Source organism: Oncorhynchus kisutch, unplaced genomic scaffold (genome assembly GCF_002021735.2).
Source record: "Oncorhynchus kisutch isolate 150728-3 unplaced genomic scaffold, Okis_V2 scaffold1422, whole genome shotgun sequence".
NCBI classification, from domain to species: domain Eukaryota; kingdom Metazoa; phylum Chordata; class Actinopteri; order Salmoniformes; family Salmonidae; genus Oncorhynchus; species Oncorhynchus kisutch.
Genome location: NW_022263367.1, coordinates 1,426 through 18,664, shown reverse-complemented (window position 1 = coordinate 18,664; position 17,239 = coordinate 1,426). Strand labels below are relative to the sequence as shown.

Sequence of the window (17,239 nt, the reverse complement as noted above, 5' to 3'; positions counted from 1 at the left end):
TGGCAAAGGTCCAGATGGACATTGTCATTTATCGGCATAACAAACCCCCTCCTCACAAGCCAAACAGTTCACACCCCTCTTGTTGGCGAAGAGAGAACTGCAGCTAATTTCCTGCAATTCTACACATTTTGTCATGTCTTATGTGTGTTCATATGAGACCAGGGGTCGAGGTATGACTAACCCTCTTATCATTTTAGTTCAGGACCCACGGCCCGTCTGTTGCATATGACTGGTCTAAATAAAGTGTCAGAAAATGTGTAAAATAACTAGTCGAAGATCTCATCACAATCCCCTACAGAGAAACAGAAGATGGCACACTTCACAATCATCTTATACTCTATACCTGTGAGGGTCCTGGTCAACCAAAGAGTAGGAGGACTCAGCCCTCAACACCAGAGAGCAGAACAAGACAATATTTTGCATCCTTCCTTTGGTAAACCAGTGAGGGCCCTGTACTAATACTCTTCTACTGCCTTCATTCCTACCTGTTTGGACTTCCAGACCTCCAGGACTGGCATGCCAGCAATGATAGAGTTGGGGTCCTCCTGGGCTGCTGAGTTCACTGTGTCGTTAGCACCCACCACCAGCGTCAGGTCAGTCTCTGTGGGGGACACATTAAGTAAAACCAGTACAGAGAACCTGGCGAAACTATGGATGGAACCAGCCAGGCAACGTTACAAACACAAACAAGTGTGAGGGATGCCTGCTGGTCGTTATGATCAAATCAATGAATCCATCAATCTACACTGAACAGAAATATAAAACGCAACAATCTCAAAGATTTTACTGAGTTACAGTTCATAGAAGGAAATCAGTCAATTTAAATAAATAAATTAGGCCCTAATCTATGGACTTCACATGAATGGGCAGGGTCACAGGGCCTATGCCATAAATACTCCTCAGACAATCTGGCAGGTGAAGAAGCCGGATGTGGAGGTCCTGGGCTGGCGTGGCTACACGAGGTCTGCGGTTGTAAGGCTGGTTGGATGTACTGCCAAATTCTCTAAAACGACGTTGGAGGCGGCTTATGGTAAAGATATAAACATAGAATTTTCTGGCAACAGTTCTGTCGGACATTCCTGCGGTCAGCATGCCAATTGTCAGGTGGACGGATTATCTTGGTAAAGGATAAAATGCTCACTAACGGGGATCTAAAGACATTTGTGCACAACATTTTAGAGGCAAAGCTTTGTGTGTATGGAACATTTCAGAGGTCTTTTATTTCAGCTCATGAAAAATGGGACCAACAATTTCATTGTTGCGTTATATTTTTGTTCAGTAAATTGATCAGTGTGAGTGTGTGTGTGTGTGTGTGTGTGTGTGATCAGTGTGTGTGTGTGTGTGATCAGTGTGAGTGTGTGTGAGTGATCAGTGTGAGTGATCAGTGTGTCAGTGTGAGTGATCAGTGTGTTCTGACCTTTGAAGTCCTCATTGATCTCATCCATCTCCAGAACCACATCATATGGAACACCTGCCTCAGCCAGGAGCACGTTTAGCTGGCCTGGCATACGACCTGCCACAGGGTGGATACCAAACCTAGAAACACACACATACACACAGAAAAACACAAGCACACACATTAATGTTGTCTTTATGCAATTCCTCAGTCAGTCAGGGCTTCACATCTTCGCTCTGAATTTGGAGAATAAAGATGTTTTCCACTCTAAAGCTTTTAGGCCCAGATGTGTTTTGTCTGCAAGTGTTCCTGACCAGGAAACTCAAGACGGTCAGTGGGATTGAAAAACTAAATGGAAAGAATGTTATTTTAGAAGTCAGACTAATACAGGAAGATATCGTTATCTCACTGTGACAGGAGGACTGATGGTCCCCAACAAAAATAAACAGAGTGGAGAGAGTGAAAGAGATGATTGAGGAGAGAGAGAGATAATTATATTATTGTGAAGACCTACCTGACAGACTTGCCCTGCTCTACCAGCATCTTCACCATGTCAGCAATGGGGTACTGGGCCTTAGCCGCACACAGACCCCAACCTACACACACACACACACACACACACTATAAGCAGACCAACCTACACAATCACAGTGTCACTGTAGGAAAAGTTTAAATGTTACTGTTAAAAGGTATGACTCAGCGATGTACGAAGTAAACAGCAGTGGTGTAAAGTACTTAAGTAGTTTGTGGGATCTGTACTTTACTATTGATATTTTTGCCAACTTTTACTTCACTACATTCCTAAAGCAAATATGTACTTTTTACTCCATACAGTTTCCCTGACATCCAAAAGTACTTCTTACATTTTGACAGGAAAATGGTCCAATTCACACACTGATCAAAAGACCTTCCCTGGTCATCCCTACTGCCTCTGATCTGGTGGACTCACTGGGAAGTATGGGAGTGTGCCCCTGGCTCTCCGTCAATACAAATAAATGGTGCCGTCTGCTTTGCTTAATATAAGCAATTAGAAATGGTTTATACTTTTACTTGATAGTTAAGTTAATTTTAGAAATTCCATTTACTTTTGACACTTAAGTATATTTAAAACCAAATACTTTTAGACTTTTACTCAAGTAGTATTTTACTGGGTGACTCACTTTTACTTGAGTCATTTTCTATTAAGGTATCTTTTCTTTACTCAAGTATGACAATTGAGTACTTTTTCCACCACTGCTAAACAGAATATTGGGCCGATTTCCATAACAACTAAGAGTGTTGAAGCGCGAGGTTGAACCTCTGCTGTTTTGGTTCCGACCATGTTGTAGCAGCAAGGAGCGCACATACATACACACCCTGCATTGTCTTGCTTCATGCTCATCTTAATATCTGCGGTGCTGCTCGTGGCCACGTCATAACTATACATTTAATGTGTTTGATGGTTCAGGTTGATGTGACCTTCTCCAAGACATGAAATGATAGAGGTAACTAATGACCAGGTAAATGATAGAGGTAACTAATGACCAGGTAAATGATAGAGGTAACTAATGACCAGGTAACTAATGACCAGGTAACTAATGACCAGGTAAATGATAGAGGTAACTAATGACCAGGTAAATGATAGAGGTAACTAATGACCAGATAAATGATAGAGGTAACTAATGACCAGATAAATGATAGAGGTAACTAATGACCAGATAAATGATAGAGGTAACTAATGACCAGATAAATGATAGAGGTAACTAATGACCAGATAAATGATAGAGGTAACTAATGACCAGATAACTAATGACCAGATAAATGATAGAGGTAACTAATGACCAGGTAAATGATAGAGGTAACTAATGACCAGATAAATGATAGAGGTAACTAATGACCAGATAAATGATAGAGGTAACTAATGACCAGATAAATGATAGAGGTAACTAATGACCAGATAAATGATAGAGGTAACTAATGACCAGATAACTAATGACCAGATAAATGACAGAGGTAACTAATGACCAGATAAATGATAGAGGTAACTAATGACCAGGTAAATGATAGAGGTAACTAATGACCAGATAACTAATGACCAGATAAATGATAGAGGTAACTAATGACCAGATAAATGATAGAGGTAACTAATGACCAGATAACTAATGACCAGATACATGATAGAGGTAACTAATGACCAGGTAACTAATGACCAGATAATTAATGACCAGATAAATGATAGAGGTAACTAATGACCAGATAACTAATGACCAGATAAATGATAGAGGTAACTAATGACCAGATAACTAATGACCAGATACATGATAGAGGTAACTAATGACCAGGTAACTAATGACCAGATAATTAATGACCAGATAAATGATAGAGGTAACTAATGACCAGATACATGATAGAGGTAACTAATGACCAGGTAACTAATGACCAGATAATTAATGACCAGATAAATGATAGATGAGATCTCTCCCCCTTTTCCCCTCCTCTCTCCCAATACCCTTCCTTTATCTCTCCCCTCTCCCAAGACCCTTCCTTTATCTCTCCCCTCTCCCAATACCCTTCCTTTATCTCTCCCCTCTCCCAATACCCTTCCTTTATCTCTCCCCCTTTTCCCCTCCCCTCTCCCAATACCCTTCCTTTATCTCTCCCCTCTCCCAATACCCTTCCTTTATCTCTCCCCTCTCCCAATACCCTTCCTTTATCTCTCCCCCTTTTCCCCTCCTCTCTCCCAAAACCCTTCCTTTATCTCTCCCCCTTTTCCCCTCCCCCAATACCCTTCCTTTATCTCTCCCCCTTTTCACCTCCTGTTACCCCATTTCACCCTCTATTCTCACTCCCCCCCCCCCCCCCCCCTCTCTTCCATCTCTCCCCTCTGCTCTCCCTTCTGTCTTAAATCATAGGATTTCTACAGTCTGGGGGTGGTGCGTGCGAGGAAACCCCTTTCCCCTGCCTGTAAGTGTTATGGGGTTGTGTGTGTGTTATGGGGCGGGGGGGTGAAGAAGAGGGCATGCGTGCGAGAGGAACCCCCGCTCCCATGTATCTGTCTAACGCCTGCTTGTGTAACTGTCCTGAGGTATCAGCACACTGGATAGAGGTGTGTTCTGATACTGGATAGAGTTGAGAGGTCAGTGCTGTATGTTGATTACAACTAATCAACTATATTTGGAACAAATCTCCCTGACCTCTAACCCCTGGGCCACTGTAGTCTTCTATATTACCAGATACCTCTGAGGTCTGCCTGCCTGCCTGCCTGCCTGCCTGGCGAACAAGCTAGCTCCGCTTCACAGGGACATAGACAAACCGCACCCTCTACTGGACATTCCCTGTCCCTGTGTCAGGCTCCAGTACAGATGTTATGCCAGGGTTCATTACTAAATGACCTGGTAGCAGATTTCAGTCTGGGAGGAGAGCAGAACACACAAACAGATATATAGATACACGACTCTGCACAGAACCCTCCTACAGTGATGAACACAGGTGTGTTCCATAAGACTACCTCTGAACCCTACCCAGAACTTGCGTGTTGTGCGAACGCATGATTGCATTTGTGCTGTGTGCTGTGTGCGAGAGAGAGAGAGTGTGTGTACCTGGGGTGATGATGATGCTGTTGGCCTCCTTGATGAGTTCGATGGACTGGTCCACATTGACCTCTGTGTGGGTGCCTGTGATCTCCATGGGTTTCCCCCCCGCCGTGGAGCTGGTACCGAACCCTCCCAGGATCACGTTGGGCAGGGAACGGTTCATTGCCTGGAAAGAGGGGTGTAACCAGGATTAAAAACAACATTTATATTATATCTCTATGGGGAGCGTGACAAATCTTTTGATGAATTCCAAAACCAAAAAATCTCAAAGTGCAAGAGCAAAACTAAGATGACAAGGCTACCTGACTGGCAGGTGAGTGTCTGAGTGAGAGAGGCTGAGAGAGAGTATGTGTGTGTGTGTGAGTGAGTGAATGCGACTGAGTGTTTAGCAGTACTCACCACACACATGATGTAGGAGAGGATAGCACCAGACGAGCCAATCAGAGCTCCTACAATGGTCATGAGGTTGTTGTCCAATAGGAATCCCTCGGCACACAGTGCCCAACCAGAGTAGGAATTGAGCACAGTGATGACCACGGGCATGTCAGCGCCCCCGATGGCCATCGTCAGGGTTACACCCTACAGGAACACAATCACGGTCAGGACACGCTTCAGTCACTAGTAGGGTTGCAAAAGGTTTTCCAGAAATACCAGTTGGAGGATTCCTGGATTTCCTGTTAATTCCCCACTAATTCCAGTAATCTTCCAACCTCGATTTCTCGAAAAGCTGCGATTCTTTGGAAAGTTACTTGAATCTTGGAACTCTACCCAGCAAACCGGGAACATTCCCAGAACATTAGCTAAGATTCCCATTATGTTCCAGGTAGTGTTTTATCTAACATTAGGATAACATCCCCCCCAAAAAATTCAGAAAACATTTTAAATGTATTATCCTTGGAATGTATTCCTAACATTCACTGAAAGGTTGTGCAAGACACCTGTAACAACCACCACAGAACATTCCCCAAACGCTCTCATTAGGTTTCCAGGTAAGGTAGTAATGCACCAGTAATGTTTTTAGAACACACTGCCGCAACGTAATATAGGATCAATGTTCTGGGAATGTTCTGGCAACATCAGGCAATTTTTTTATACAAACATTGTGTAATCATGAGCCAACTGGCCAGGTTTTGTGTTATGAGAACATTTGCCGCAACCTAGCGAATGTTCTGGGAACTTTTACAAAGCCAATTTTGATTTGCTGGGTAGTCAATAGATAAACCCCTCACAGTGACTTTATGATACTGGGTTATTTCCTCTAGATCAGGGGTAAGCAACTAGATTAAGCCGTGGAACGATTTTTGTTGGAGCTGAAACAAACTACACAAAAAAATGTTAAACACTCAAGCCAGTTCTGGCCAGCGGGCCGCCTGTTGCCTAACCCTGCTGTAGATTGTGGTTGTCGTTGTAGCCTTTATCAAGGTCAGTCCCACCAACATTGTTGAGTGTCAAAGTTTTTCTTATTCTGATTAGAGCTGAATAACACTATTGGTCATTGGTGTTCTTCACCATGTCTGTATAAAACATTACATCTTTAGCCATGTTCTCACCATGACGGTGGAGAGGCCAGACACTCCAACCAGACAGCCCATGCCAGTAGCGTAGTCAGCACTGAGCATGAAGGGAATCATACCACCGACAGACGCCGTCATCAGACCGGCGTTCATCATGTGACGCCCCGGCAACATCAGCGGGGCGGAGTTCAGAACACCTGAAAGGAGGGAATAGAGAACAATGTTCACAAAACTGCACCCGGAACTCAAAACTCTGAACTCACAATGTATCATTCTGAACAGAGAGGAGGGGAACGGGGCAGGGAATCCTGGAAGGAGAGATGGTGCAGGGTTGTATTGATACATCACATTGATTAGAGTGATGGGTGGAGGTCAGGTGGAGCGTTGTAATATATTGATAACAGACCACAGATCTGGCAGGAACTCCTGCCTTCGGTCGGTCTCTCATTACCAGTGATCAGAGGGAATAGAGAACTGATGGTTTCTAAACACAATAGCGAGACAACCGTTTCTCACGTGGGCTAGAAAAATAACTCCCCTCCATAGAAAAGCAGCCCCCCCACACACTTAAAGAGAAGATTAACCCATTTTGAAAGTTCCATTGTTTTTGTGTATCTCTGAGTGATGTTCTATCGATTTCCTGGGTCATTTAATGTTTTCATGTGTATTGGAGTTACTGGTGTTCAAGCAGGCAGAAATCCATCCGGTTTGACGTAGCACTGTGATAAAGTCTCTCTCACTACCCTGGAAGATAATAGGAATACGACTTTTAGATGGTGAAAACATCTATCATACATGTCAGATTTCAATACTGGCTGATGTCATAACACGGGAGGATGTCTTCTCTCAAATGACTCAATGATCATATTTTTTGCGATATTCCTACCTTCGAGAAATTTAGAATTTAACAGAGGGTTTAGCACATTTCTCCTATTTGTCTGCCTCTTCAGTCCAGGGTGCATTGCATGGTGCCGTTGCGAATGTCAAACTCCACTCTGATGCACATCGATCTGCAGGTTGAACAGGTGAGATTGTAGACTCCTTAAATTGATAGTGCAGTTTGTTTTGGCAATTTTACAGCTAACTAGCTACTTCATATACTGATATTGTCTTTGGTATTATTGTGTGTAGTTAAGTTTGCTAGCTAGCCAGCCAGCCCATAGAGAGCATTGCATTGTGGATTTGATCGTGGACTTGAGCTGCAACATATTTCCACAGATTTGTACGTTTCTACCTTATTATAAACACCAAAATGAAACATCTGATCACAAAAAATATTGCTCTCACATGTGTTACTTAACACTATACATTGTAGTGGTTTTGGGTGGATTTTTCCTTTAACAACTGTTACCTTACCAACATAGAACTCCTACAAGCCTCCCGGCCCTTCCACTCTTTCAGGCATGCAATAATCAGCCACTCTCACACACACACACAAAATCCTGGCCTGGATTTCCCATGGGATCTTGGGCTTTGGCTAGATCAAAGGAGGCAATCAGTACCACAGGACAGAGAGCTCAGAGAGAGAGAGTGTGTGTGTGTGTCTGTCTGCGTTCCTGCATCCACGTGTGTTAATGGCGGTCTACAGTACCTTGCAGCTTGCCATAGGCCACCAGTGACCCGCTGAAGGTGACCCCTCCGATGTATGTGCCGAGGTAGGCCACAGTCTTCACCATGTTGGCTGCAGGGTGTACGTCCAAGTGAGGGTACTCGATCATGTACTCTGCCACACAGGTCAGCACTGCAGCCAGACCCACCAGGCTGTGGAAGGCAGCTACCAGCTGGGGGAGATCGGTGATCTCAATACGCTTGGCAATGGTCAGACCTGGGGAAGCAGAGTAGCAGAGGGTCAGAAACACGCAGTAGGGCACAGGGGGAAAACAGACACACCGTCACATTAGAGACCTTCAGTTCTATACAGGTACCGATGGCTGTAGGTCCTAGCAGTTGATTTGGAACAACAACAAAACAGCCCTGAATCTCTGAAGGCCAAATGTACAAGACATTTTCTATGGAAGTATTTTCTCCAGGTCTCACAGTGCTTCACATAGAGTTGTACTAACTCCTGGTGCTACAACATACTGTATTTGCTGGGAAGGCAACCATCTGGACTGAATTACTTTTGTATTCATATTGGGCATTAACATCAGAAGTAACAGAATAGTCTGGAGGCACGCTCTAAACAGTGTTGTCTAAAACCCTAATATAATAACAACTAGTTCTCTAAAGGATAATATTACTAATATCAGACTGCATAAACACACATGCCCTGTGTGTGTGTGTGAGACAGCTGCCAGGGCCTAAGAGAATAATAACATCATATCAGTATAACACACCACTACTAAAGTAAACACACACCTAAAGTACTGACACCATGAAGATATCAGAACATGTATATCTGTCAATCTAGATCGCATGATGGATGGTCCATCAGGTTCAATAATTCACTCATTTTTCAAAGACTTCAGAAATAATATGCAAAATCAATAACATGTACAAACCTTAATCATGGTTTTATACACGTTTAAACACATGTGGAATGGTGTATGAGATCAGATATCTGCCTGAATCCTCATCACCAATGGCAGAAGGAAAAGCTCAGAGGTAGAAACATGGCATCTTGCTGGGAAAGCTGACTTGGGCCCGTTTCCCGGACACGGATTAAGCCTGGTCTTGGAGGAAGGGCCTACTTACCCAGGGTCTTCTGGTGGCCATGGGCTTTTTAAGTTTCCATTTCAATCATAAAGTCTTTTTAGATGTTTAAACACACTTTCAATACATGTTGATTAGATTTGAGATGGTGTGTATCTGTATATGGCTGTGTGGTGTGGCAGGTCCACCTACCCAGGGTTCCTCCGGTGGCCATGGCGGCACTCATCTGTGCCAGCAGCTCAGGAGAGGGCTTCAGGGAGCCGAGGGTGGCAGCGATGCCCCCTGCTACCCCCATCATGCCCAGGGCATTACCCAGACGACTGGTGCCCTGTGAAGACAGCCCTGCCAATGCTCCCACACAGCACATACCAGACCCCAGGTACATCATCTGGAACACACAGTGATACACAACATAAAACACCTACACAACACAGTTGGCTTCCTAACCCCAGGTAGTTACATCATTTGTAGAACAGCACTTCAACAACAACAACAGCACATCAGTGTCACCTGCTCGATGTGGTAGCCAGCAGCCACAGAGGCCCCGTAACCTCCTATGAAGACTCCTATTGGTAGACCGTACAGGTAGTTGTACTCTGGAGGGTCTGTAGGACGTTTAAACATGTCCAGCATCCTCTGGGTGATCATGAACCCACCTGGGAGGACAGAGACAGTGAGTGAGTGCACGCATGTGTGCGTGCGTGTGCGCATGTGTGTGTCATGTGTGTGTGTGTGCCAGACCTGCAATGTTGATGGAGGAGACGAAGGCTGCAGCCAGAGCCAGGCCCTCGGGGAAGGAGGAGGGGTGGAGACCTCCCCCCATCAGGACCAGACCACCCACAGCAGTCAGACCTGCCACGGGGAGAGAAGACAACATGTTCACACACACCTTGTTCAATGTCCAGGTGCTTGAAGGAGTAAAGAAATTGAATAATGTAACAGTTTCTGCAGGGGTTTCTTAGAGGGAGAAAATAAGCGGAGGGCTTTGTTACACTACAGACACACCCAGTATGGAGAACAGGGTGACCATTACCTGCTGACACACCAGGGTCCTATTCACTAGACACCAAACAGCTGAAAACGGACCCACACGAGGAGGGACGGACAAAATAAGTGCTTGTTTTTCATTGCAAAGCGTTTTAATACATTTTACTACGGTGTACACAAATAAATAGGACCCAGCAGTGACACTATTTGAGCCCTGACCTCTGACCTGAGATGGCATTGGTGACGGACATGAGGGGTGAGTGGAGGGCGGGGGTGACGCCCCACACCGTGTGGTATCCCACGATGCCGGCCAGGCCGAAAGTAGTGACCATCTGGGTGAAGGCTGAGTTGGGCGCCGCCAAGCCCAGAGCCAGACATGTAGAGAGACCTGGGGACAGGAGAGGACAGCAGAGAGGGAGGGAGTTAGGGTGTGTGTGTGTGTGCGCATGTGTGTAAGTGTGTGGGGTGTGAGTGTCTGACCTGCAGTGTAGACACCAGCGTTGGTCAAGGTCTTCTGGAAAGGTGAGACCACAGCTGCCTTCTCTGCCGCTAGCTCTGCTACACTTTTCTGTTTGACAGGAGCGGCCGGGGGTTGTGTCTTAGGTTGGGGGGATGGGAACAGGCTCTTGCCTTCCTGGAGATGTGACAAACACAACGTGAGAAACACACAATCTGAAAAATACACAAGATGAAAAATACATGTTGTTAGATATCCACATGACAAATACACACATTGAGAAACACGTGAGCAATTGAGGAATATTCTAAATGGAAGGTTATTGTTAGAAATGGAGGGATCCTGTCATGATTTAATTGGAAACCTTGCTTTTTAAAAAGTGAGTTTCTACGGCACGCAAGGTTGAAAATAAGAGACTGACCAATCACGTACAAGTTGAGGTTCTTAACTAGAAGACAGGATTTTTCATATCACCTAAGGGACCTGAGTAACAACCACGGGATATAACGATGGAACATAGCTAGCGAGAAAAATCACATTTAAATAGCATGAATAATTCCTTGTTTAATACGTGGTAAGGTGACACACCTCGTGCTTCCTCTGCCTCTCTAGTCTGCCGTAAACACTGTCAAAATGTCAAAACTTTCAAATCAAGACATTCCTGGAAAAGTGCATTTAAAAAAAGATATTTCATAACTAGCATTCCTGTTTCTCACGTAAACTGTGCTATGTGCAGCCAGCTGGATTCCAGCTCTGAGAGAATATAGCAGGGTGGCTTATGGGTCATGGTGACGCGTCACTCAGAAATAACAGCATGCATCCCAAATGGCACCCTATTTCCTATATAGGGAGCAACTTTTGACCAGGGCCCATAGGATGCCATTTGGGAGGCAGAGAAAGTCTGAGCATGAAGGGACGTGGACTCTTCAACTCATTCAACAGAGAATATCTGCCAAACTTTGATTTTGGAGTGAAATATCACATTTAAAACTCCCTGCTTTCTTCAGTCTCAGTGTGACTGATTCACCTACTTTGGAGCCACTTTACTTATCGTGTCCATTGAAACAAAACCAAATCCAACCTTCTTTCACGGGAGAAGACAGCATTTGCACCCACAATTTGACAGGGGAAAAAAATACTACCAACCTCAAGAGACATCTGAAAGAGAGTCCTCACAATATATAGAGGTAATAACAGATTATTAATGCTAGTTAAGTAGTAACTAACTATGACAGAACTTTGATTGCAATACGCTACAGTATGTCAAAGGCTGTGATTTATCATCTGCTGCAGAGTAATGTGTTCTGACAATCTGGCTGTTGGGAAAAGAATCTACAATAGAATTTTATGCAGAAAAATATGTTGGTAGGACAAGGCTGTGTGTGTTTGTGCACATGGAAGTCAGTGATTTATGTTTACTAAAGGTTAATGAGATAATGGAAATGGGACGACTAAAATGGGACTAAATCGAAAGGGCATTTAGTTGACTAAAATGGCCCACTGTTTTATTCATTTTGACAATAATTAATAATAATAATAATAAATCATTATTCAAATGACAAAAATGGGACTTAATGATATGTGTCAAAATGACCAAGACTAGACAAAACAATAAATAAAAGAGTCCCAAAATGGACATATTCTACATAAAGTATCAACAGAGACACTACACACCTGCATGACCATGGTTCCTCTGATGACGTGGTCCAGTGTCCCGTGATCAAACTCTTCTTTGGGCTCAAAGTGGAAGTAGTCTTTGTCTGGGCTGATGGTGATAAGCACAATTAAAATCATACATTAATATATCACATTTATATACTGAACCACCTTTATCAAACTCCAATCCTTTTAGACTTGGCCAGGAACAACTCAGGGTCTGTGGGGCTATAACATAGGACAGGTGTTTTTCCTGGTCAGGTAACGTGATCGGTCCTAGGGAAAACTACTGTCCCTGTCCCTGTCTAGTAGTATTATAAAGTGTCCATCTATCCATCCAAAAACCTGTCCACCCACCCGTCCCTTTACCTGATGGCCTTGAGCAGTTTGAGCACGTTGTTGGAGTACAGGGTGCTGGCCTGGGTGGGCATACGGCTGGGCAGGTCCGTGAAGCCGATGTGTGTCACACCCTGAGGAGAAACACACACAGCTCTCAGTTACACACACACAAACTCCAACTATACACACTCTAGGGACAGTATTATTCTTCCAGAACTGAGCTGGTCTCCCCACCTTGTGTACGTGCAGCTCTCCAGGCTTGGTGGTCTCAATGTTTCCTCCAGCCTCAGCAGCCAGATCCACCACCACAGAGCCATCCTTCATAGACTCCACCATCTCTGTCTTGATCAGGATGGGAGCTCGCTTCCCTACAGACAGAGGGCGTGGTCACGGATCATTATAGAAAGGGAAATTATTAGGATAGAAAGAGTGGAATGATATTCATGGTGAGAGAAAGGAGGGAGACGTAGGAGAGAAACAAAGAGAGGAGAACAAGCAGACAGAGTATGTATGAATGAATCAATGAATGAGATACTGAATGAATGAGAGCATGAATGAATGAGATACCGAATGAATGAATGTTCACCTGGGATGAGAGCAGTACTGATGAGGATGTCCACGTCTTTACATTGCTTGGCAAACAACTCCATCTCAGCTGCAATGAACTCTGGGGACATCTCCTTGGCGTAACCTCCAACACCATCCCCGGACTCCTTAATGTGCACCTCCAAAGGCTCCGCCCCGAACGACTTAAACTGTTCCAGAGCTGCTGGTCTGAGGGTGGATACAGAACATCACCATCATCAATACTGTAGCTGGTATCGAAGACTAACTACAACTCATCTGGTACTGCAACTCACCTGGTGTCAAAGCCTCTGACGATAGCTCCCATAGACTTGGCGGCTCCAGCTGCAGCCAAACCAGCCACTCCACCTCCGATGACCAGGACCTGGAAGGGTTAACAAGATGGCGGTCAGAGATACAGCGACGTTACATTGATCCCACAGACTCTGCAGTCCAGGTGACAGGTTAGTCAAAACACTATAATATAGTTCATGCTCTGACATGTCACAGTTGTTCAGTTTTGACAGGTACATTCACATTGATCTAGTTGATATAACTGCTATAGAAGGACTTACCTTGGCTGGGGGGACTTTCCCTGCTGCTGTGATCTGGCCGGTGAAGAATCTGCCAAAGTGGTTAGCAGCCAGAACAACAGCCTTGTACCTGCAGGACACACACAGTTCTATGAACACATTGAACCAGTTTCAGAGCTGGAGGCTAAGACATATGCGTTACTGTGTGTGTACGTATGCATGTGTGCATGCGTGGGTGTCTGCATGTCTGGGTCTCTGTGCATGTCTCCCCTTACCCTGCAATGTTAGCCATGGAGCTGAGTGCGTCGTAGCCCTGTGCGATGGTGACTCGCGGGACCTGATCCATGGCCAGCACGGTGGTCTGACTCTGGGCCAGCTTCTCCATGAGATCAGGATTCTGGGCTGGGTAGATGAAGCTCACCAGGGTGGATTTAGGCTTCAGCAGCTCTGACTCATGTTTGCCAGTAGCCTCGTTCAACACTGGAGCTCTCACCTGGAGAGAAAGTTCAAGAGAGAAGATGGGTCAGAGGTCACCAGGGGCCAAAAATGTCTAAGAGATTGAAATGTTTATTTTGTTTCCTCTACTAGCTCAAACAACCAGCAACAACGATTTACTCAGACTTTACCAGTGTTATCCCATACCTAATACTTTGGAACGGCAAAACTCATTCCTCACTCAATTTGTTATGTAAAACTCCCATTGACATACTATAAGTGTGAAGTATGGTTTACAATAAAGTTACATTTCAACATGTGTATATCTGAAGTTAGGATCTGGCCCTCAATAGTTCAGTACACATTTAGTTTCCTAACAGCACGTGCAAGGGGATCTGCCTGAGCTAGGAGCTGTGTGGGATAACTAATCTTGATCTCATGAGTAGTTCATGGAATGTAGATCCATGATTCTGCACAGAGCCTTGATCAGGCCGATCCTCTCAGATGTAACCCTGCAGCCCTGGGTTCAAGTTAACTCCCTGCCCAGCATTGACCACACTGAGTTTGAGTTCCATAGCCCAGTACTGACCTTGAGGACCAGGTCAGATCCGAAGGCCCCGTTAGTGTCTGTGATGGAGGCTCCAGCGTTTATGTACATTTGGTCAGAGAACTTAGCGTGGTCTCCTGCTCCAGACTCCACCTGGACGTTGAAGCCCTGTTTGACGAGCAGCTCCACCCCCGCAGGGGACACAGCCACACGACGCTCATTCTTAAAGATCTCCTTAGGAACTCCTACCACCAGGTCCTTATACAGCCGTCCTGCATCAACACACACAACCTCCTTTTAACACTTGAGGACAACCACATAAGATACAACACACCTCGGGGAAAAACAATGGGTGTGATTTACACACACTGAATCAGTGCGCACACACAAACACACCTGTACAGATACAGGAGTGGAAGACATGAGTATAGCATTACAATTAACAGCATGAAGAGTAACCCAATTATGAGTTCAGAAAACAATGCTGTTTGCCGTTATCAAGACAAGGTGAGAATCTGGGAGAGACTGACAGGTTCAGGGTAAAAGAGGCTGCAGATGAGACTGTGGAAGAGGCAGGGAAGGGAGTAAGGAAGAATGGAAGTGAGGCAGGGACTAAGGCAAGCTGTAGTGTACTAGGCCGTAGTGACTACTACCGTAGTGTGTGTAAGTTAGACTAAAAGACAGTGTAGTTCTGCAGCGGAAAGTGAGTTGGGCCGGCGAGGCCGGTGGAGAGTCGGGTTTCACATATCAGTCCTTACACGGTGTGGTGACCTCCCCAGCACAGAAACATTATTAGCAGCTGGTTGGCTGCGAGCCAGTACCCACACCACGACGAGGCCTGCTCTGTCTGTCACACACAGACCCAAACCCTGCTCCGCTAAATGTCCCAGTAACACACAAAACTTCCACAAACACACAACATACACTCCAGCACAGCTACCTCAGTCAGTGACAACACAGGGTAGTGTTTATAAAAAGTAGATCTGCCACGGAACAGCAGAATACACATTTCACCTTTAACTGACCTCTCTTACATGTTCTCTTTGCAGGTTAGCAACAGAGAGTGGAGTTAGCCACGGTCATGTTAGCACCCCATAGAAATGTTAGCTAACTTGATTCACAGTCCTATTGTTTCCCATTTCAACAAATTCCCTATCAACCCCTATTCCAAACACAACCGCCACTGCTCTGTGGGAGTTTTTCCACTCCTCCAGCCAGGGGAGAAAATGTCCTTAACTGAACTGCTGTTTAGTTTCCCAATGCCTTTAGTAGGATAGAGAGGAGAAGCTATAAAACAACAAGCAGCCAGGCCTAGACTGCCTACTGTGGCAAAATACAGATAAGACAGTTATCAGAAGACAGTGTTAAGGAGTTTGTGTGTTTGTTAAGGAGTTGTAGTTGTGTCCTACCTTTAGTAGGCTCACAGTTCCAGAGCTGTGGGAAGGTCCTGAAGGCCCGTCGGCCAGGTGTGTGGTGGCGAACACCTTGCTGGAGCAAGGTGACAGTGGAGCCGCAGCAGGAGACACAGCGCAGCAGAGAGGACATGACTAGTGCTGCTGAGGGACAGGCCTGTAGCTGTACCTCTGGTCAACAACACCTAGAGACACAAACAGTTGTGTGTGTGTTGCAGGTGAGGACGTCTTCTAACACTACGTCTGCTTGCTGCTTCCTCAGCCAGCCTTGCTTATCTTAACTGCCCCCGGAAAGTCCTGAACACACACACACACACTTTCTCTTCAGCTGCTGGGCCTAGCGACGGCAGTGTGACATTTCAGCTGTGCAGGACAGGACGCAGGGCTGTATACACACTACACAAAGCTACGCGAGATCTGGAAATATGACAGTGTGGTTGTGACAACAACACTCCTGACTGCTGGGTGAGAGCATAGGACGGGGGGGGGGGGGGGGTGGGGGGTTGGGTAGGAGTAGGGACAGGGACAGGGACAGAAAGAGTAGGGCTGGGGTAGAGGCTGGAGACAGGCAGTAGATCTACATGCAGAAACTGGGGCAGAGAGAAAGAGGGATTATATCCACATGCCATGTTGTGGGTTAGCAGAGCACAAAGGCAGCAGCAACTCAAACGACACACACAGCCTCTCTCTAATTCATTAATTCATACCCTCACTCCCTCACTCTCTGCTGCTGTTGGACCATTGGAGTACAACTCAGACAGGGTGGAAAACTGGGACACAAGTCTCTATTACAACAACCTGTAGCTGAACATTTTGTCCGTGCATGACTGTTGCTTCCATATATGACATGACTGTTGCTTCCATATATGACATGACTGTTGCTTCCATATATCACATGACTGTTGCTTCCATATATCACATGACTGTTGCTTCCATTCATTCCTGCAGGAATAAACAGAAAAATAAGAGAAAAGTGTTTATTATTAGGGTAGCTACAAAAATATTTCTCACTAACCTTCTGGTAGTTTTCGTCTCAGCCGGAAATTAATTCCCGTTTGATCAGTTATAAAATACAGTAGTGCAATTTGGTTGGTCGGAACGACCTTCACTTTTTCATTTGTCGGGCGCACGGAACGAAGTTTCGGTATCGCAGGTTTATTGGCGCGTTCAGATGA

General features: G+C 45.2%; 1 protein-coding gene across 2 annotated transcripts in view; it reads right to left on the bottom strand.

The window, feature by feature from the left end:
• LOC109881718 (NAD(P) transhydrogenase, mitochondrial) overlaps positions 1–17,239 on the bottom strand; it is a 17,838-nt gene extending 599 nt beyond the window's left edge. The window contains exons 1-22 of one of the 2 annotated variants that reach the window (XM_031818475.1): positions 17,080–17,239; positions 16,062–16,249; positions 14,695–14,924; positions 13,946–14,163; positions 13,713–13,800; positions 13,434–13,522; positions 13,160–13,347; positions 12,808–12,941; positions 12,604–12,704; positions 12,253–12,343; positions 10,602–10,755; positions 10,348–10,509; positions 9,876–9,986; positions 9,645–9,790; positions 9,327–9,522; positions 8,074–8,307; positions 6,519–6,679; positions 5,368–5,547; positions 4,975–5,134; positions 1,911–1,992; positions 1,418–1,536; positions 486–601 (exon numbers count right to left, since the gene is read on the bottom strand). In XM_031818475.1, coding sequence (XP_031674335.1) covers positions 486–601; positions 1,418–1,536; positions 1,911–1,992; positions 4,975–5,134; positions 5,368–5,547; positions 6,519–6,679; positions 8,074–8,307; positions 9,327–9,522; positions 9,645–9,790; positions 9,876–9,986; positions 10,348–10,509; positions 10,602–10,755; positions 12,253–12,343; positions 12,604–12,704; positions 12,808–12,941; positions 13,160–13,347; positions 13,434–13,522; positions 13,713–13,800; positions 13,946–14,163; positions 14,695–14,924; positions 16,062–16,197 — 3,096 coding nt within the window. In that variant the 5' untranslated portion in view covers positions 16,198–16,249; positions 17,080–17,239. Of the gene's footprint in view, positions 1–485; positions 602–1,417; positions 1,537–1,910; positions 1,993–4,974; positions 5,135–5,367; positions 5,548–6,518; positions 6,680–8,073; positions 8,308–9,326; positions 9,523–9,644; positions 9,791–9,875; positions 9,987–10,347; positions 10,510–10,601; positions 10,756–12,252; positions 12,344–12,603; positions 12,705–12,807; positions 12,942–13,159; positions 13,348–13,433; positions 13,523–13,712; positions 13,801–13,945; positions 14,164–14,694; positions 14,925–16,061; positions 16,413–17,079 lie in introns of those variants that run through there. The other variant, XM_031818474.1, reaches the window with a different exon arrangement.